The following is a 21,978-nucleotide window of genomic DNA, read 5'->3' as shown; positions in this document are numbered from 1 at the left end:
TAAATATATGATGATAACACAGTCATTGTAAAGAACAAACAGAATTTACATAATATTAATTCTGTTATCATGTGTGACTACTTGGGGTTTTGTGTCTGTGTAATAACTGTTTCATAAGAACAACAATTAATGTTATTAATTATTGATCTTTTAAACTTTTGTTTTACTTATTTCTTTTGCGGGGGCTGGGGAGGGGCTCAGGGAGAGGGAGAGAGAGAATATTAGGCAGGCTCTATCCCCGGTGCAGAGCCCATTGTGGGAATTGATCTCACAACCCTGAGATCATGACCTGAGCCAAAATCATGAGTCAGAGGCCTAACTGACTAAGCCACCCAGGTGCCCCTAATTATTGATCTTTTGATTTGATTTACTGCTCATGGAAAGGCAAACATTGTGACTAAGGGTACATTCTCTAGAACCAAATTGCCTGTGTTTGATCTTAACTTTATCACCAGCTAGCTGTATGATCATAGGCAAGTTACTTAAACTCTCTGTGTCAGTGTCATCATCTTTTAAATGTGGGTAAAAATAAAATAAAATAAAATAAAATAAAATAAAATAAAATAATAAAATATGGATTAATAAAAATACTTTAGACCATTTTGGTAGGATTTAATGAATTATCACATAGATTACAGTTAGAATTGTACTTATAACACAGTAAGAACTTGATAAATTTAGGTTTTATTATTATTAATTCATATTACTAATTCCTAACCAGTGGTACATGAAGAAAAAAATTCTTCATAAAAATATCTTTAATGTAAAATTAATGCATATTATTGTAATACAAAAAGAAAAATACTGTAATACAAGAAGAAAAGATTTGGGGCACCTGAGTGGTGCAGTCAGTTAAACAAACAACTCTTGGTTTTGGCTCAGGGGATCTCAGAGTTGTGAGAATAAGCCAGGTGGGCTCCCTGCTCAGGGTGGAGTCTGCTTAACACTCTCCCTCTCCCTCTGCACCTCTTCCCCCCCAACCCTTTCTCTCTCAAATAAATAAATGTTTTTTATAAAAAAGATATAGTGCTTGGAATCAGTACATAAAATGAAGAAGCTTGGAGAAAATACACTTGAAACCAAAATTTACTTTTGGAAAGTGGCTTAGTAGTCTAAAGTCATGATCCAAGTATTACATAGTATATCATATTCACAGATCAAAACATTCGTAGGGGTGAAGGACAGGTGAGAAAAGAGACTGAGGGAATTAATGCTTATCTTAATAAGCCACTACCAACAAAACAAAAGCATATGTTAGGCAATAAAATTAAGGAAACTAGGAAAGAAGGAAGATGGAAAAGCTTAAATGGCTGATTGGGTTTTCAGTCTTATTCCCCACTCTCCGAATAAGATGAATGCTGTGATTTCCTATAGAACTTTCTGTAATGATAGAAATATTTTATTATCTATGCTGTCCAACATAGCAGCTATTAAGAGCGAGAGAGTTTAAGGAACTTATTGCTGATGATAAAGATTCAAAGGCAGGCAACCTGGCTCCAGAAAGCATACTCTTCGTCAAAATGTCTATCTGCCTTTCCTTGAGCAGTTAGTCTTTAATTATCAAAATATTCATAATAAATAATATTGTCTTGTTATTTATCAGTGTCAATATTTTTTATTTGGACCTTACAACATCCTAAATTATTTAATTTCAAAATAGTGAGGTTGAAATGAGGATGGTCATGGATTTGTAATTAGAATGAATCTCAATTTCTACTGGATTACGTTCTGTAAGTGGCATCTAAAACTGTTCAACATCAGTTTTCACTGAGTTGATTAATTCATTAAAAACCTCATGTTCATCATCATCGTGTAAAACTTTAAATTGTAACATCACACATCTATTTATTAATAGGCAGTGGTGTTAGATATCATGAAATCGAGAAGTCTAATTTATCCATCCATTTATTTTCCCTACACCAACAGTTGTAATCCCACTAACAACCGCTAGGGTGAGACGAAAGAGGCCTCACTTTCTTCTCTACGTGGAATCTTGGAAATCGCACAGCACCATGACGTGCGCCGAAGACGTAGGTGTAGACGACGAACAAAAGAGAAGCCCCATCGTCGATGTGGCTTCCCCCGGCACGCCCGCCCCGGGGCGCGCCGCAACACTCCGCACCTTCGCTCGGCTCCCCGCAATCGGGCCGGCCCTGGTTGGGCGAAGCGATTGAGCAAACTGTGGAGTGGAGTCTCCCTCAACCGTTGAGGACCAGGAGATGGTGGAAGGCAGTGGAGAAGCTGGGTAGAGGCTGGGGGAGGGCAAGCGAAAGAGGCTGCGGAGGAGAACGACGGCAGCGCCGAAGGACACACCGAGGGGAGGCTCCAGCCCCTCCAACAGGCGGGAGCCCAGCTCCAGGGGAGCCCGCAGCTTCCTCCATCTTGGTTGATGGAGGCGGGGAGCGGCGTCTGGGTCTCTCCACCGTGGCGCCCGTCCCCCAAGGGCCCCTCAGGCGCAGACGCTGGAATCAGGGGCTGTCCCCTCGGCCGAATGGCGGAGCCCAGTTGGGGCTTCGCGGGGCCAAGTTTCCCAGCCCCACGGGGTTTGGTTTTGAATTGGTCCTAAGTTCCCACAGCAGTCCCGACAAAATGGAGGACGTCGTCTCCTCCTACAGCCATGACGGGAGGTGGGGGACAATTCACGGGGGTGAGGCGAGGGTGGAAGTGTTCCCACTCTCCTCAGCACATTCAACCCACTTCACGCGCTGCCCCGACCTCCCACTTTGCCTCGCTCCAGCCCTGCCGGGCCTCCTCCCCTCACGGGGGTCAGGAACTGGGCAGGGAGGGCGTTGGGGACATCGAGGCCGCGTCTCTCCACGGTTAGGGTCGTTGGGAGCGGCTCCAGGGGCCTGGGCGCCCAGGCCCGAGCTAGGGCAGGCGGCCACGGCCTCACTCTCGGGCTGTCCCGGGCCCTGGAGGGCAGCCCTGTCGGGCAGCCCTGTCCCCCAGAGACCGAGCCGCCGATGGGTGCAGCGGGCAGCGAAATTCGGGCGGCCTGACCCTGACGGACCCGAGGGTGGGGGCGAGGTGGGAGGCGGAGGTAAGGAGGGGACGCGGCGGAGGGCCGAGCGCCGGCGAAGGGGGGAGTGGAATGGCAACGCCGGGGGTGTGGCCTGCGCCTGATGGACAGCCCTCCGGACCACCCCCTCGAGGGGGGTCCTGAAGGAAGGCAGATGTAGCCAATGGACGTTCCCGAGGCGCCCCGACCCGCCCTCCTCGCCTGCTAATAAGGGCGCGGAGGGCGGGGCCTTCCCGGGCTCGGCCGCGCCGCCGCCTCCTCCGCCTCCTCCTCCTCACCAGCGCTAAACCCGGGACTGGACCGAGCGGAGTTGTGCGTGTTGTCGAAGGGGGGGTGAGGCGGGGGAGGGGAGGTTCGTTCCGCGAAGCCGCAGCCAGAACCGGGTGAGGCTTATCCCCGCTGTCTTTCCAGTCCAGGTCCGCCGATAGTAGGGGTGACTGGGAGCAGCGCAGCCTCGGGAGGAGGAGACGGAGGCGGAGGCGACTGGGGAGGCGGAGATGGGTGAGGGCAGCCTCCGGAGCCTCCCACCGACCCGGGATTAATACCCCGCGGCGCGGCCGCCGTCGCCGCTGCCGCGTCGGGGCCTCGGGGGCTGCTCCGGGCTCCGTTCATGTCACAGGCGTCTTCGCGTGCGGCCCGAAGGGCTGCGAGAGTGAGGGCGAGGCCGGGAGGGCTGGGTGAGGCGGACGCCAGAGGCGGGGGTCGCTCGGGGGGCGGGGGCTGCCCGGGCCGGGGCGGTGGGATGTCGGGGGATATTTTTCCTTTCTTGCGGGGGAAGGGGGGGGAGGGGCGCCTCAGTTAGTTCTCCCGCTCTCGGGGCTGCGCTCCCACCGTCTCCGCGGTAGCCTGAGGTACCCAAGTTTTTCGGGGCGAGGGTGCTGCCTCTTCCCCCAGCCGGTCCCCTCCGTCGCTTTTCCCTTTTCGTGGCATTTCGCGTCTTCTCTTCGTGTCTAATTTGGGCGAGTTTCTAATGGCGGACAGGGAGCCGGGAAGTCTCGGAATCATAGCAACTGCTTGGGACAAATGTTGGAGATAGGAGTCCGGCGGTGACGTGAGCCGCCCCTTACCTCCGAATTGGTGACGGAGATGACGCTGGGTGGGCAAAGTTAGGAGGGAATACTATTTCCTTGCTGTCGTGGAGGTAACATTTGCCCTCCAACCACCCCACCTGCCCCTTCCCCAGATAAGCTTGTTGCCCTCCTCCTTCCATTCCGTAGTTTGAAGAACGAGATTTAGCCTTGTATTTGTTGAAGTCCCTATAGTTTTTTGGATTTTTTTTTTTTTAACCTCGTTTCCCCACCTCACTGGGGTGGGGGACGGTGGAAGAGCACGGAAACTCCTTGACTTCTTACCCTTTACTTCCTTACTCTGGTGCTTAGGATTTGGTGCTGCCCCCAAATTGGCTGTAACTAAATGATTTTTCATCTCTCTTGTCGTTCTATGATCAGGAATCGCCTTCAGAGCAGTCTGGCGAAGCGCTGGCAGAAATTAAGGAAGAGAACATACCCTTTGTGAGTAACTGCACCCTGTTTTTTAATTTAATACACTTAGTGCCGCAGTTAGGGAATTTATCTTTGTTATCTTGAAGGCGAAGAGGTAATTGCTTAGGTGGACCCTGTCCTCAGAGCCAAACCAGGGTAATCCCTGGGAAAGCACTGGTAATGCATGCTGATAATTACACCACTGGCATTTTCTAGAGTTCCAAAATAGGACTTAAAGTTAGTTTCATTTTTAATACTTTGAATTTAACTCTTTTTTTGTTCCTTCCCAATGGATAAAAATATTTTTTTCTTTGCTGTTGGATTAAAGAAAAAGGTACTGAATCTTCTGTTGTGTTAAGGTTGACAGAGTATTTTTTTTAGTTTGTCTTAATGTTTTAGGAAGATTAAGTACCCTGATAGTTCTCCTGATAGCATGACATCAGGAGATACATAATGTAGTTGTTGCACTAATGTGGTTCTAAGATTGACCATTGAATTGGTAGGGGCAGCCTGATCTCTCCATTATGAAGTTAATGTATCTTTTCCATATACCAGAAAGTAATCTATGTGATGTTTCATTTTGGTAGAATAAAGTGCCCAGTTCTCTGTCAGCTATTCAGTTAATGGTTTTTTAACATCAATCCTTGCCTGAATAATAATTTTATTGGGAATCTGAAGATGGTGATTTGGGGAAAAAAAGTCACTGATTCTACATCTATTACCTGGGATTCAGCACAGTGTTAGATCCTGCCTGTTTTGTCCTTTAAAACTGATCCAGCAGTTTACAGTTGGTCATTGAAAAGAAACTTGAGATAAGAATAACTCACATTGTAGTATTCCCGCCTTCCCTTTGGCTTTGTTGCTCCTTACCAAACTTGGCTTTGCACTTAACTCTATTATTCTTTACAGTACACCTTTTTAGTTAGACCTAGGGCACTGTGATGTCATGATGTAGATTGCTATGTCTAGCTTTTAAGAATGGATATTGTTTCGATTAGGTTATTTTCTTAGGATCACTGAAGTGATATTTCACATTCCATGGAGTTTTGTGAGAGATGATGGGATGAAGGGATGGTTCTAGAGCTGTGCTGGGCATTCATAGTGAAAGGGAACTAGTGGGTCCAAGATTGGCAGGGAAACAAGTCACTGACTCAGTTATTATCACTTAGAAAAGCCATTTTTCTCAGTATTCTGAGGTATTTGCAGCATGATGTAGTACAAAACATTGGTTTTGGGGCACCTGGGTGGCTCAGTCATTAAGCATCTGCCTTCAGCTCAGGGCGTGATCCCAGGATCCTAGGATCAAGCCCTGCATCAGGCTCCCTGCTCTGCTGGGAGCCTGCTTCTTCCTCTTCCACTCCCCCTGCTTGTGTTCCCTCTCTGGCTGGCTGACTCTCTCTCTCTCTCTCTGTCAAATAAATAAATAAATAAATAAAATCTTTAAAACAAAAACAAAAAAAACACTAGGTTTTAGTGCCAGCCAGAACAGCTTTCAAATTTCTGCTATCTTGGAGTGCCTGGCTGGCTCAGTTGGTAGAGCATGCTACTCTTGACCTAGACATTTTTTATGATGTTTTACTCATCACCCGTCTAGAGTACTGATAATTTTGCTGTTTTTCATTTTATTTTTGTTTTTACTGCGTTATCTACTTTTTTTTTCTTTTTCAACTATTCTTTTTTAGAAGCTTTCCTCAGATAATTAGTAATTCTTGACTGGTCTACTCGTGATTAATAATTTGGAAGTAGGAAGCAGATTAGAAAAATGTGCGGGGCTTTCAATTTGTGAGATTCACTGTAGGGTAATTCTTTTCACCAACTGATGGGTAATCTCTTGAGTCATTATCTTTAGGTCTTTCCTTTTTTGCTTGTTCCTAATCCACAGAGCAGAAAGTTTCTTCTTGGAAGAGTCACATGCCTAGAAGATAGAGATCTGGATGCCAGCTCTATGGGAATCAAGTTGGAGGAGGCATTTCACATGCATGATATTGAACCATTTACCCATGTTTGGTCAACCCCAGACAAAAGTCTTATGTTCTATCCAAATAATAAAAGTCTAGAACTTGTGCCAGCGTAGGGGAAAACCTGTCATTTTGAACCTGGAGGGAAAGAATGGATCTGGGATCTCACAACTTCATTTTAGCTCCCCCTCCCCTATTCCAGAGATATCTGGAACTACTGGTTTCTGAGCCTTTTGAAGATTCTGAGGCATGAATCAGGATGTTTCTCTCAGTTGTTTTTTTTTTTTTAAGATTTTATTTATTTGACAGGGGCGAGAGAGGGAACACAAGCAGAGGTAGTGGTTGAGGGAGAAGCGGGCTTCCCGCTGAGCAGGGACGGGCTTGATCCCAGAACGCTGGGATCATGACCTGAGGCAAAGGCAGACGCTTTTCTCTCAGTTTTTTGTCACTGTTTTAAGAGTTGGTTTATCTCAGATCGGGTGAGATAGTTAACTACTTATCCATTTGCTCTTAAGCTTGTAAAATTTTTGCTTTGTTTCTTTTTGTTGCTTCCTTTCTTGTTCTTCCTTTCCTTGGGAATAGGAAATTTACCTTTGTTTATGACTGTTTTAGAAGGAAGTGAAGTTAGTTGCGTGATCTATCAACATAATCGCTACCAAGCTATTGATTTCTAGATAGTAATTTTATACCTGGGCACTTCAGTAATTCTCTTGCTATTTGTGGTAGTTGTTCATTGAGTCGTCTTTCTCCTATCTCGTTACGTTTGTTATACCTCCGGAATTGTACACCTTTATTTTATTTCTGATTTTATTTTATTTTATTTTATTTTTTTAAAGATTTTATTTATTCGACAGGATAGAGACAGCCAGTGAGAGAGGGAACACAAGCAGGGGGAGTGGGAGAGGAAGAAGCAGGCTCATAGTGGAGGAGCCTGATGTGGGGCTCGATCCCACAATGCTGAGATCACGCCCTGAGCCGTAGGCAGACGCTTAACCTCTGTGCCACCCAGGCGCCCCTATTTCTGATTTTAAATGGGAAGCTTGTAGCAGATACTCACTAAACATGAAGTTGGCTTTTGAGTTGAGATTATTTTTATGTAAATATATAAATATTTTTTATGGTAAGAAAGACCTGTCTGTAGCAGTATAAGTCCGCAGAGATGCAACAGGACATGTTTTAGGACTAATTAGTGATAAACAACGGTTTTTGTAGCCTACCTCTTGATTATCTTTTATAGAGCTTACATTTACAGGTGGCCAAAAAATGAACCTTTGAAACAATAAATTTTTTTATGGTGTGATTTTTTCTTTTTTAAGTTTTTATCTTTAAGTAATCTGTGCCCATCGTGGGGCTCAAACTCAGAACCTGAGATCAAGTCACATATTCTAACAACTGAGCTAGCCAGGTACCTCAATAATTAAATATTTTTAAGTACTTTCCTGGTGATTTTAATTTTTGGAGGTTCATAAAGCAAGTTAGTTTAATTTCCTCATCATGTGCTAATTTTGTCATATTAATATCTCAACATTCTATTTGAGCTACTTTTTTTTTTTTTTTAACAGGTTCTTGGGGTGCCTGGGTGGCTCAGTTGGTTGAGCATCTGACTCTTGGTTTGGGCTCAGGTCATGATCTCAGTGTCTTAAGGTCAGGCTCCCCCTCCCTGCAACTTGGGCTCAGCACTCTGTGAGGAGTCTGCTTGAGATTCTCTCTCTCCCTCTTTCCCTCAGTGGCTCTGTGCACGTGGCATGTGCGTGCTGTCTCTCAAATAATAAATAAATCTTTTAAAAGTCTAACAGATTCTTTTTACCATGTAAATTCTGTGTAATTGTGTGTGTAAACATAATTGAATATTGAATGGCTATTAAATTATTCAACTAATAAATTAGGAATTTAGCCAGAAACTTTTGCAGCTTTTAAAAAGCACATTCTGGGGTGCCTGGGTGACTCAGTCGGTTAAATATCTGCCTTTGGCCCAGGACCTGAGATCGAGCCCTGCTCAGTGGGAAGTCTGCTTCTCCCTCTCCTTCTGCCGCTTGCTCTCTCAAATAAATAAATGAAATCTTTTCTAAAAAATTTAAAAAACTGACACTGAATGTACATTTAAAAATGGTTAAAATGGCAAGTTTTATGTTATATATATTTTGCCACTTTTTTTTTTAAGTAGGGTCCACATCCAGCGTGGAGCCCAGTATGGAGCTTGAACCCATGACCCTGAGATCAAGACCTGAGCTGCAGTCAAGAGTCAGCACTTGGGGTACCTGGGTGGCTCAGTGGGTTAAGCGTCTGCCTTTGGCTCAGGTTGTGATTCAGGGTCCTGGGATTGAGCCCCACATCGAGCTCTCTGCTCAGCAGGGAGTCTGCTTCTCCCTCTCACTCTCCCTCTGTTCTCTCTCTCTCTCTCTCTCAAATGGATGAATGAAATCTTCAGGGGAAAAAAAAAAGCACTTACCGACCGAGGTACTCGGGCACCCCTATTTTGCGACAGTTTTTTAAAAAAGTAAATATATCAGCCTTCAGGAAATAAAAACTGAGATGTTGCTAAAAGTAAGTACAAACAGGCAAAACACTAGTTATTTATTTAAAGATTTTTATTTATCAGAGAGAGAGAGAGCATGTCTAGGGGAGAGGGGCAGAGGGAGAGGGACAAGCAGAGTAAGGGTGGAGCCTGATAAGGAGCCCATTCCCAGGACCCCAAGATCATGATCCAAGCCAAAAATCAGATGCTTAATGTACTGAGCCACTCAGTCACCCCCAAAACACTCTTATTTATGTCTTTGTTTTAATGATAACTCTTATCCTTACTCCTAATTAAATACCATGATAACTTTGCAGGGTTGTTACCAACTATGTAGAGATAGTTTGCATTTAAGAGTCTTGCATGGGTTTCAGCCTCTGCTTTGTATGGTAGTATAACATTTTATCCAATTTCTCTGTGCAGATTTTCCTTTGATTTCACCTTACTTGAGATTATGTTAACTTTCATTGTATCCAAATGAAACTAATCAAGCATTGTGTATAATTTGTAGATGAATAAGATACCAAAGAAGATTTGCTAAATGTTTAAGATTAATAAGACACTCATTGAAATCCTAGGATGTAGGCAAAGTATCTGCCTGAATACCTTCTCATGGGAGAGGGATTTACCATCTTTTGCTTTTTTTAATATGGTCCAAACAGACACTAGGGACTTGCATGTTCAGTTATCTCAATAAAAAACCTTGGAATGGTATATTATCCTCATTTACAGTTTATAGTTGTTTTTTTTTTTAAAGATTTACTTATTTATTTGTGAGAGAAAGAGGGAGGGAGGGAGGGAGCAGGAATAAGGGGGAGTGGCAGGCTGAGGGAGAAGCAGGTTCCCCACTGAGCAGGGAGCATGACACAGGATCTGTCCCAGATCATGACCTGCCAAAGGCAGACACTTTACCAGACACTTTACTGACTGAGCCACCCAGGCGTCCCTACAGTTTGTAGTTTAGAAGACTAAAAATGAGGTGAAGTAATTTGCTCAGTGCCACACAACTAATTCACTAAACCATAACTACTTCTCTGTTTTTGGATAATATTGTAGAAGTAGTCAAAACTTTTCTGTGGTCTTCTGTTTCTGAAATATAAGTGTTTGGTTAAATTTAATTAAATATAAATTATAAGAATTTAAATTATAGGCTTTCAGTAGTGGTTTAACTTTTTTATAATCTGTGACTTGAAAACAGGTGAATACTTAAATCTTTTCTCAGAGATAGATGACTGCAATGAGTGGAGCATAAAGAATGCTGTTATTTTCTTTGAGACTGTTAAGATAACGTCCTAGCAGCCACCAGAGGATACTGGAGTCAGTTATAGCTCTTTTCCAGAAATTGTTCTTTTCTGTTGTAGGTTTATTCAAATATAGAAAGGCCTAAGAGTTCATGTATAACAGCTCTTATATTTCATAGCTCCGTTTAGGCTAAATTATTGCCTCTTTCCTTTGAAAATCAGCCACAGAATAAGCTTATTGGATGTGTGGTAACCATGATCCCAATTTTTGTGTTTTTTTTTATAACCCTTTTAAAGTGGTCCCTTAGATATGGTATTTCTTTTTCTTTGAAATGGACATTGAATGTTGATTTTATTTTAATAAGTTCATCTTAATAAAAGATAAGTAACTTCCAAAAATTGTTTTATACATTAAATGCCAATAATACAGTGGCTATGAAATCAATTCTAGAGACGGATTTCTTAGATTTGAATTCTGATTCTATCCTTTCCAACAGTGGACACTTGAGCAGACTATGCAGATTACTTACCTTCTGAGTCTTAGTTTCCTAATGGGTAAAATGGGAAAAAGTAGTTTCTACTTCACTTTTATAAGCATTAACTGCGTTAATATCAAATGACATAACACCTATTAAGAATTTGTGTTATCTGTTGTATAACTATTATCAATTAAAATTAGTTGGGAAAATTTTAGAGTAGAAATGATACCAGTATATTTCAGTATGAGTTTAAAATGGAGTGATGACTTCCATATGAAGTGAGTTTTAATAATTCAACACCCATGTAGTTCCCACCTTCTTCACTCTTGGGTTTCTAAGAAAATTGAGGCCAGCATATATAAACTTACCTCAGCTTTTCATCCATCATTTTTACATACTTACGTACATTCCATTTATACTTACCTTTTCCCCCTCTTGCCTTTGAGATAGAGGTGATTTTTCACTCATGATCACTTTCATTATCACCTGTGTACATACCCTCATTTTCTCTCATCTACTTTTAAGAGCCTTGCTTCATCAATTAACTTACTTTTTTTTTTTTTTTTTAAGATTTTTTTATTTATGGGGCGCCTGGGTGGCTCAGTCGTTAAGTGTCTGCCTTTGGCTCAGGGCGTGATCCCAAGGTCCTGGGATCGAGCCCCGCATCAGGCTCCCTGCTCTGCTGGGAAGCCTGCTTATTCCTCTCCCACTCCCCCTGCTTGTGTTCCCTCTCTAGCTGGCTGTTGCTCTCTCTGTCAAATAAATAAAATCTTTAAAAAAAAGAAGTTTATTTATTAATTTGACAGAGAGAGAGATGACAAGGAGGGGGAGTGGCAGGCAGAGGGAGAGGGAGAGGGAGAAGGCTCCCAGGTGAGCTGAGAGCCTACATGGAGCTCTATCCGGATCATGACCCTAGCCAAAGGCAGGCAGACACTTAACTAACTGAGCCACCCAGGCGCCCTAATTAATTTACTTTTCCAGATTCTTCAGCTGTGTCTCTCTGCTGGATCCTTTCCTTTGTCATATCCTAGTGCATAGTAGGTTTACAAAAGTATTTGTTGAATATAACTAATGCTAAGAATTTAGGGCCTAGAATTAGAGTTTGGAGTTTAAGTCCTATTTAGTCTTACCCAGAACAATTTAGTTGGCTTCTCTTTCCTGATGTGTAAAGTGAATCAAATTATGCCTACGTTATGGGGCTGTTTTCAGAATTTTACGTAAAACATCCATAGCATAATATCTGGCAATTCCTGGACAAAAACAAGAAAGATTCAGAAAGATTTAATAACAGTATGTCAGAAGCAGAGAATTTGAAAATCAGTGACAAAAGACACTAGCGAAATAAGGATTAGACGATATCATAGTTATTTTAGTATATAAAAGTATAGTATAGTAATTATATTTGGACCCAGGGTTAATGGTATTTGATAGAATTCTTGTTACTATTTCCTATTTCAAGGGAAGGCTTTTTTTTTTTTCATTGTAAAGGTTGAGTAGGTTAAATTGAGTACTATGAGTAAATTTTTTAAGGACTACCACAAATTGGATGATTAATTTCCATCACATTCTGAGGTAAGCATTAAATGGTGAATGGGAGAGAAAAAATAAAATGAGTAATAATTTTTTCCCTAAAAGTTATATAAAAATCAAGAGAATTTAAAATTTCATTTGTGCTATTTCATTGCAATAAAACTCAATAATCATACTAGAACTTTTTTTTTTTTTTTTTTTTTTAACTATTCTCTGTCTCCTACAGGTTCTTTGGCATGGATAAATTTTCAGTGAGAGGATTAGACTTGACTGAACAGACTCCTGTTTTATTAGAGCATAAAGCCATGGCAGCTAGTATCATGGATACAGGAAATTCATTTGGTGACCCAGCTAGTCCTTTAGGTAACAGATGTAGAAATTCATCAGTGGAAGATGATGATGATGTTGTATTTATTGAATCTATACAACCTCCTTCAACTTCTACTCCAGCAATAGCTGATCAAAGAAATTTTATATTTGCTTCATCAAGAAATGAAAGGCAACAAGGAAATTTTTCCATAATTCTTCCTTCCTCAAGAGATTTGGCTTCTCAGAAGGGAAATGTAAGTGAGACAATTGTTATCGATGATGAAGAGGACATAGAAACAAATGGAGGGGAAAAGAAAAATTCTTCCAATTTTATTGAATGGGGACTTCCTGGAACTAAAAATAGAACCAAAGATTTGGATTTCTCCATTTCCAGTCTTTCAAGAAGTAAGGTAAATGCAGGAATGGGTAATGTTATCACTACAGAATCGACTCTGAAATTCCTATTACTAATGTTACAACCTTAGAAACAGGTATAAGCTCTGTCAATGCTGGGCGAGATATGAACTTAATGATTACACATATAACATCACTATAGAATACCAACTTGGGAGATGTCGCTAAAGGACTTCAGTCAAGTAATTTTGGTGTTAATATACAAACATACACCCCATCTTTAACTTCACAGACCAAGACTGCAGTAGGACCTTTTAATCCTGGTAGAATGAATGTGGCAGGAGATGAATTTCAGAATGAAGGATATGCAACTCATCATAGTCCCGGTAAGCAGTAAGTGATTTTATTTACCTTCTATATATGAAATACTTTATTTCTCTTGACTTCCATATTAAGATAGAATATTTTACTTGCAGTCTACTTGGTCCCTGATTTTTCAGAAATTAAATCTATTTTACCCAGTGTGATATACATCTGAAGTGTTTTAATTGAAGACCTCCGTATGTCCCTACTACCACCCTGTTAACTAGTATCTTTATTTTAATGTAAAAGTCATAGCATAAAAAAAGTGGACAGTGAATTGAAGAAATAAAGTAATATGTAATAATTGAAATTTATTTAATTTGTAATTACATAACTTGAAATTGCAATTTTTGTATGTGAGGTGTTTATTTTTGGACTTAATTATCTCTGATTTTTGTTTTTAAATCAGCATTTTATTAATTGCTTTATTTTAAAAGTTGGGAAACTTTCTTGCCTTTAAGTCCGAGCCCTATATTTTTAAAACTTATACGGACAGTCTTGTTCTGCTAAAATTAAAATACAGTGAAAGCTATTTAAAAGTTAACATATGTTTTTGGTAGCTTTATCTTGATTTAGTGTGGGGGTTTGAGAGTTTTAAAATTTGTTTTGGTACTGTTTTTTGGCCGTTTTAGTGCTTTTTAAGCTGTTGACCAACGTAGAATTTTGGGAAAGGACTAAAAAGTAACTAAAGCTGGGGCGCCTGGGTGGCTCAGTCGTTAAGCGTCTGCCTTCGGCTCAGGGCGTGATCCCGGTGTTCTGGGATCGAGCCCCACATCAGGCTCCTCCACTGGGAGCCTGCTTCTTCCTCTCCCACTCCCCCTGCTTGTGTTCACTCTCTTGCTGGCTCTCTCTGTCAAATAAATAAATAAAATCTTAAAAAAAAAAAAAAGAAAAGTAAAGCTAAGAACCTCATTTACTGCTTTAATGGAATGCTAGAATATCTTTTCTTTCCTTTTTTTAAATTAATCTTTTTCTCTGGTTACGAGAATACTGCCTGATTATTAGAGAACATTTGTAAGAAATCATGATTAGAAACAAGAAAATATTTGTCACTATATCCCACTAACTAGCAGGGACTTCTGTTAAAATTTTGATTGGTTTGCTTAAATTCAGTTCTTGACTCTGTAGTTTTAAAAAATATAATTTAGAACATATTATATATAGTGTTTTGTTGGTTTACTTAATCTAAATTTTAATATGTCATTTTAGAAGTAGAAGTTACTGTGGGACGCCTGGGTGGCACAGTTGATTAGGCATCGGACTCTTGGTTTCTGCTTAGGTCATGATCTCAGGGCCAGCTCAGGTGATGATTTCAGGGCTGTTATATCAGGCCCTGCTTCAGGATCCACAATCCGCTCAGTGTCTGCTTGGGATTCTCTCTCCCTCTGTCCCTCCCACTCATGCTAGCACATGCGCACACTCTCTCTAAAATAGAAAAATAAATCTTTTTTTTTTTTAAGATTTTATTTATCTAAGAGAAAGAGCGCAAGCAAGTGAGCATGAGCAGGGGGGAGGAGTAGAGGGAGAAGCAGGCTCCCAGCCAAGCATGGAGCCCGACGCGGGGCTTGATCTGGTCCTGGGATCACGACCTGAACGGAAGGTAGATGCTTAATGGACTGAGCCACCCAGGCACCCATAAAATAGAAAAATAGATCTTCAAAAAATAGATGTTTCTGTGTCTATACGGTATTTTTGTTTGAGATACCCATTCCTTTACTACTTTTTTTTTTTTTAAGCATTTGTATGGTTTCCCTTTTTTTTAAAGATTTTATTCATTCCAGAGAGGGCGTGAGCAAGGCAGAGGGAGAGGGAGAAGCAGACTCTTGAAGCAGAGAGCCTGATGGGGTCTCAATCCCAGGACCCTGAGATATTGACCTGAGCCAAAGGCAGATGCCCAAGCAACTGAGCCACCTAGGTGCCCCTATGGTTTCCCATTTTTTACTGTTGAAACTCTACACTAAATTTCTTTGTTTACATTGTTCATTATTTCTGTAGGACAGTTCTCAAGCATTTAGCCTCAGTTTCACTCTTAAAAATAACTGAGAACCCCAAAGTTGTTTTTATTTACATTCATTAATTATCATGTTAGAAATTAAAGCTTAAGAAGTTTTTTAAAGTGTGTATTTAACAATTATCATGTATTATATGAAAAAATACCATTTTTAATGAAAATTATTTTCAAAATTTAGTGAACATTGTTTTACATTTCTGCAAATCTCTTTAAAGTCTGATGTAATAGAAGACTGCAAGGTATATGGTATCTTCTCACATCTATTTCTATATTGAATCTGTTCTCAATATCTCGTTTTAAGTGTAAAGCGAAAATCTGCCCTCACGTAGCCATTTGGTTGTAGAAGAGAGCACTATTTTAGATAATTGTGGATAGTTGTGGGGTTTTTTGTCACAGCACCAAAACTTGACAAGTGGCAGTTTCTTAAAATGTCTTAACAGCGTGGAATATGAAACCATCTAGTGTAGTTTTCATACTTTGTTACATTAAGAGTCATTGATCTGTGAATGAATCTTTTACCTTTGTATGATTTGGTAACATTGTGCTTTAGTCAATTAAAAAATACATGTATTTGGAAAATATTGATTCACTGAACTTCTGAATGTTGACACTTTAGAAAGCTGTCAAGCTGACAGTGGTAGTGGATACAGTTTTCAAAGATGCTAATTTTCACTTGAAAGCTCAGATTTTCTCAGCAACAAATACTGTCGTTTTTCTTGAAGTGAATTTTTCTTGGTTTATTTTCCAGAAAATGTCAATAACCAGTTTGTCAGTTATTCTTTCAAGTAAAAATGGTATTTCATGAAAAAGTGTAGTTCAGCTTGCAATGTAACTATTTTACAAGCACTTTTCCACTTTTCTTTCAGACAACCATTGTACTTTGGTGTGAAACAGGTAGTTTATGTGTGCTTCCCTGCTTACGCATGTTTCTCTCTTCATCACACAGAATATTAAGATGCAGTCAGAGGTTTAAATTTAGTAAAATTAATAATTTTTACTATTTCATAATGGACATCTATTGTATAATATGTAATTTTACTGGCCTTTGTCCTTAGTTCTTAGGAGGAAGACTAACTCCTTGGACTTTCCTGAGTATTGGGATTGTGTTTTCTATTTATGAGCCCTTTGGATCACAGTTGAATTTGGGCTAAGACTTAGATGAGATGACTGAGGCTGAAGGAGGGTGATGAGAAAGACCAACCATGTGATTATAGAGTGTTGGGTGTTTTAGCCAGTCCAATCTTAAGGGAGGAGAGGGAGGCTAGAGATTGATTTCAGTCACATGGAATGAGGCGCCAATAAAAGCTCTGTAGACACCGAAGCTCAGTGCAGCCTCCTCAGTGGTGTACTCATCAATGTGCCAGGGAGGTAACGCTACCTGATTCCATAGAGAGTAGGTACAGAAGCTCTGCATTTGGGGCCTTCTAGACCTTACCCTTCTTTGTCTCTTCTTTTGGTTGGTCCTGATTTGAATCTTTAATATTAAAACTGTGAGTGTAAGTATAGAGCTCTCCTAAGTTCTGTGAGTCATTATAGCAAATTATTAAACCTGAGAGGGTCTTTAGGCAACTCCCAGATTTATAGCTCGTTTTCCAAAAGTATGGGTGGCATCTGAAGTGACTGGCAGTCTTGTTGGGGTTTATGCCTTTTAAACCTGTGGGGTCTGATGCTAATTCCAAGATAGTGTCAGAATTGTATTCACCAGTTGGTGTTGGTATAACAACCATAAGTGCAGGTGACACTTTTTCTTTTCTGCAAGTGTGTGATAGTGAAGAAATAAAATTCGGTTCTACTGCCAGCCATTTTACCCATCACTGCTTTTGCACCATTACTGTAAATGCCAATACAGTGAAAAATGCAAATAATCTTAGTGTTATCAGGGAAATAGTTTGGCCTCACACATCCCTGTTTATTTCTTTTTCTAATACATTGTTAAATAGAAATGGTAAGAGTATAAATATAAAGGCTTGCCTTGTTTTTGACCTGGAGTTAAGGGTAGGGGAGCATTTGACATTTCATCATTATTAGCTGTTGTCAAATACAATTACCTTTTTTATGTTTATATAATCATTTAATGGTTTGTTATTTGAAGTTTCTAGTCTTTGCGATTGTAAAGAGGTTTTTCATGAATATCCCTTGCGGTGGCACACTTTTCTTATTTTCTTGAGAAAAGTTTCTGTAGGTGGAATTGCTAGGTCCAAGTGGCAACATGTTAAAAAAAAAAACAGTGTCAGCATATTTTTTTTTAAGATTTTATGTATGTATTTTAGAGCACACATGTGCAGGCACATGTAAGGAGGAAGAAAGGAAGAGGGAAAGGGAGAAGAGAGAATCCCAAGCAGACTTTGCGCTGAGTGCAGAGCTGGACTTGGGGCTTGATCCCACAACCCCAAGATCATGACCTGAACCGAAACCAAGAGTGGGGGGCCCAACCAACTGAGCCACCCAGGCACCCTGAAGTGTCAACATATATTTAAAACTTTTGATGGTCAGTTCAAAATTGCCCCCACCAAAAAATTGTATTACTTTCCTTACAGCATAAATTTTTCTGTATTGTATGTTTGGGGATAGAAGTGTTATTTAATGTTTGCTAAACTGATCATTGAAAGGTGGTGTCATCTTAATTTAATTTATTACACATCACTGAATTTTTAAAAACATATTTGCAAACTTTTTGTTCATGTTTGTCATCCATTTATTATTATGTACATCTTTTGTTTTTTGAATAAGAATTAAATCTGAGAAACCATTTCATGAAAACTTGTGATCTCTGTAACAAAGAATGTATTAAACTTAAAAGCAGTTGAAGACTTGAAATAATGTCCATTGAAAATTGTCCTTTTGGGGATACCTGGGTGGCTCAGTCGGTTTTGAATGTCCGTCTTCAGCTTGGATCATGATCCCAGGGTCCTGGGATCGAGTCCCACATCGGTCTCCTTGCTCAGCGAGGAGCCTGCTTCTTCCTCTGCCTGCCGCTCTCTCACTTTCTCTCTCTCTGGCAAATAAAATCTTTAAAAAAAAAAAAAAAAAGGAATGAAAAGAAAATTGTCCTTTTGGATCTGTTTATTTCTTTTACTCTTTTACCTATTTTTGTTTTATAATTCTTTATTAAATATTAGATGTCTGTTTGTGTAAGCATGAATTCCATCTTACATACACACAAACTCTTGAGTTAAAAACCGAAACCTTGCCATGTATTTCTCTAATGTTTGCCTTGACCATTTTTCACCTTCTGGAATAGTTGATGAAGTTGTGTATTTATTGGCAAATGTGTATAAATAAGATGCTTTTCTTTTCTTCCTTTTTTTTTTTTTAAGATTTTATTTATTTATTTGACAGAGAGGGAGTACAAGCAGGGGAAGCAGGAGGGAGAGGGGGACAAGCGGGCTCCCACTGAGCAGAGAACCTGACGTGGGGCTCAATCTCAGAACGCTGGGATCATGACCTGAGCCGAAGGCAGAGGCTTAACAGACTGAGCCACCTAGGCGCCCCAAAGATGCTTTTCAATGTAAAGCATAGCATGGAGGGGGCACCTCGGTGGCTCAGTCACTTGGGCATCTGACTTGATCTCAGCTCAGGTCTTAATCTCAGGGTCATGAGTTCAAGCCCTGCACTGGGCTGGAGCCTACTTTAAACACACACACACAGCATAGACTGATACCATAAAAAAGCTTGCTGTAGTTGGATGCTATACTATCATTCCACTCATTCACTCAAATTGTGGACATAATTGAAACTTGAGAATGTTATTTGGAAGTAGTTTCAACTATTCTTGCCTTTTAGCTCTTTATCTCATTAATTCAGAAGTGTATTTTACATTTCTGTATTTTCTCATAATGCGAAGCATCAATGATTTTAAAATGTAACAAAAACACAGAATAGTTCACTTGACAGTCATTCATTTAAATGGAGATGTTCTTGACTACATACGTTTAAAGTATCTTGTTTAGCACATGGCAACAAATTTCTATTTATGAAGTATGCATGAATTTACAGCATTCCTGAGTTCTCTAAAATTCTATTTTTGGGGACAAAAGTTACAGAACTATATCCTTTAAATAAGAACACTTAGTATGGAATTCTAAAAAGAATGTTTACCAAGTTGTCAGGTGAAAAGTGATGTTGAAGATATGTTTGAAGCGTTCTTAAATGTTAAGTAAACTGTCAGAAGGACAGGCTGTCATTGTTGCTATTTTTCTCTTTAACTTCAATGTAGCATAGTAAAAGTTGTCTAAGTTTAGTATTGGCTCTAGGTTTTGTTTTTGCTTGTTAACATTAGTAAAACTAAATTCTACTGGACTTACAGAAGAACATGTATATTATTACAGAAGAACAGTTATATTATTATTATTGTTACTTAGAGTCAGAGTGTCTTACTTTAGCTCTATGTGCTTTCTACTTCTATAAATAGAAGGATTTCCAAAACAGAAAAAAAAAAAAAGAAAAAGAAAGAAAAAAGAACAAGGTGAAGATTTCTGGAGTTGAGTTACAAATAAATAATAGGGCTTATAGATTCAAATTTCATCATACAGAATTATGGCTCTGCATAAAACACACATAAAACTTTGCATATCATCTTACAAAAATAGGATTATGTCCATTAGAATGGACCTTTGAGTCATTTAATCCTCTTGTTAACTTCTAGTGTTGACCTTTTCAGCAAAAGTTCTTTCTACTCATCACATATCTTTATATAAAACAGCAGAAAACTCATCACAGAAAACACCTTTATGTAGAAGTCGCTCTTCCATTTGTTTTATTTTTCTTGCATTATGGTCATTTCTGGCTATTATTCTGATTCTAGGGAGTTCTGTTTCTGATAATAAAAGACTAGGTAATTCCAGTCCCTCTTGCAGAAAGTAATTGGGGAGGAGGGGCAAAATATATAAAATATGCATTGAAAGCATCACAGAGCTATAAATATAGTGGGAAAAATGAAGGTCCTAAGATCTAAGAGAAGGAGCCTCAGAGAAGTGATCTGTTGTTTGAAGCTGCTTTTCTCTTACGGGTCTGCAGTTCTAGAAAAAAACACAGAGAAAAGCTGTAAGAACTTTCAACAGATTCACAGGGGTCCACAAAGAGGGATACAGGTAGAAAAAACAACCCCCCCCCCAAAAAAAACCCACAACTCTTCTGGCTTGGGATGCTGATATAATCCAGAGCCTTAATTTTTTTTCAGTTTTTCATGTAGACACAATAAAAAACAATCAGGAACATGAGGAGACAAGGCCCTATCACAAAATCAAGAGGAAAACAGACAATAGAAGTGAGCCTATAAGGGATCCAGATAATAGGATTATCAGATGCAAATTTTAAGGAACTATACGTTTTAACTGCAGGTTGGGCATAGCTGAAATATAAGTGAACTGGAAGAAATAAGAAAAAATCCAGATTGAATCAGAGAAAGTCACGAGGGTGGAAAACCAGAAAAGAATGTAAGATATACCTATGACAGTTGACAAAAAGCACATGTATTTAATGTCCCAGAGGGAGGAGGAGAGAAATGAGAAGAGGTCCAATTGAGGATATTCTAAAATGGAGAAAAAACATTAACCTACAAATTCAAGAACATTTACAAACCCCATGCAGGATAAATACCTTAAGAAACTATTAAAAGACATGTACGGGGGCACCTGTGTAGCGCAGTCGTTAAGCGTCTGCCTTCGGCTCAGGGTGTGATCCCGGCGTTCGGGGATCAGGCCCCACATTGGGCTCCCCCGCTGGGAGCCTGCTTCTTCCTCTCCCGCTCCCCTGCTGTGTTCCCTCTCTCGCTGGCTGTCTCTCTCTGTCAAATAAATAAATAAAATCTTTTAAAAAAAATGTATGGAAATCATAGTCAACATTTGTAATAATCCAAATGTCCAACAGTAGGATGGGTAAATAGTTCTAGCCACACAATGGAATACTACTGCATGTAATGTGAATGAACCTTACAGACAAGATGTTGAGTTAAGGGAATCAGCCACAAAATTGTACAATACTGTATGATTTTATGTATGTGAATTTCAAAATAAGAGAAAATTTATCTTTGAAGTCAGAATAGGGATGACTTACAGGAAAGGAAGGAAATTATTGAGTGAGAAAAGACAAGGCTTCTGGGTTATTGGACTTTTTCTGCTTGTTTATGTGGTGGTCATGCAAATATATTCATTATAAAAAAAAATTGTAATTGAGCAGCATGCCTGGGTGGCTCAGTCAGTTGAGCATCCAACTCTTGATTTCGGCTCAGGTCACCATCTCAGCGTTAGGAGATCAAGTCCCCCACCATCAGGCTCTGCACTGGGTGTGGAGCCTGCTTCAGATTCTCTCCATTTTCTCCTCTCTCTTGAAGTCTCTCTCCCTCTCTCTAAAATAAAAAAATAAAGACTTTAAAAAATTTAATTGAGCTCCACAGTTAAAGATTTATAAACTTTATGCATACATGTTATTCTTTAACAAACCCCCAAAAAAATATGACACCAAAAGAACTTCACTAGCAGACCAACACTAAAGAAATGCTAAGATAGTTTTTAGGCAGGCAAATTTAGACTCGAGAACAATTGAAGAACATCTAAAAGTCAGTAGTGTATCTAGTATTTATTAAGCTTTGGATAAATCATGTAACTTCTAGGTCTTAATTTTCCTTGCATATAATCGGGATTTGGACTAAATAACGTACTAGGCCCCTCCTCCCCTAAAACATTCTTGGGATAGGATATGGAAGAATTCAATTAAAAGG

The 21,978-nt window shown here is 39.9% G+C and overlaps 1 protein-coding gene across 8 annotated transcripts in view; it reads left to right on the top strand.

Moving 5' to 3' along the window:
* Positions 1 to 3,148: 3,148 nt before the first annotated feature.
* The window catches only part of ZMYM5 (zinc finger MYM-type containing 5), a 44,552-nt gene continuing 25,722 nt past the window's right edge, over positions 3,149 to 21,978 (top strand). The window contains exons 1-5 of one of the 8 annotated variants that reach the window (XM_040621194.1): positions 3,149 to 3,402; positions 4,468 to 4,530; positions 12,450 to 12,942; positions 13,179 to 13,272; positions 17,531 to 18,218. In XM_040621194.1, coding sequence (XP_040477128.1) covers positions 12,460 to 12,942; positions 13,179 to 13,272; positions 17,531 to 17,661 — 708 coding nt within the window. In that variant the 5' untranslated portion in view covers positions 3,149 to 3,402; positions 4,468 to 4,530; positions 12,450 to 12,459 and the 3' untranslated portion in view covers positions 17,662 to 18,218. Of the gene's footprint in view, positions 3,521 to 3,587; positions 3,697 to 4,467; positions 4,531 to 12,449; positions 12,943 to 13,178; positions 13,280 to 17,530; positions 18,219 to 21,978 lie in introns of those variants that run through there. The other 7 variants (XM_040621202.1, XM_040621184.1, XM_040621181.1 and 4 more) reach the window with 7 other exon arrangements.

The sequence above is a fragment of the Ursus maritimus genome, unplaced genomic scaffold, assembly GCF_017311325.1.
Source record: "Ursus maritimus isolate PB19 unplaced genomic scaffold, ASM1731132v1 scaffold_10, whole genome shotgun sequence".
Classification (NCBI taxonomy): Eukaryota; Metazoa; Chordata; class Mammalia; order Carnivora; family Ursidae; genus Ursus; species Ursus maritimus.
This window is presented reverse-complemented; position numbering and strand designations above follow the sequence as displayed.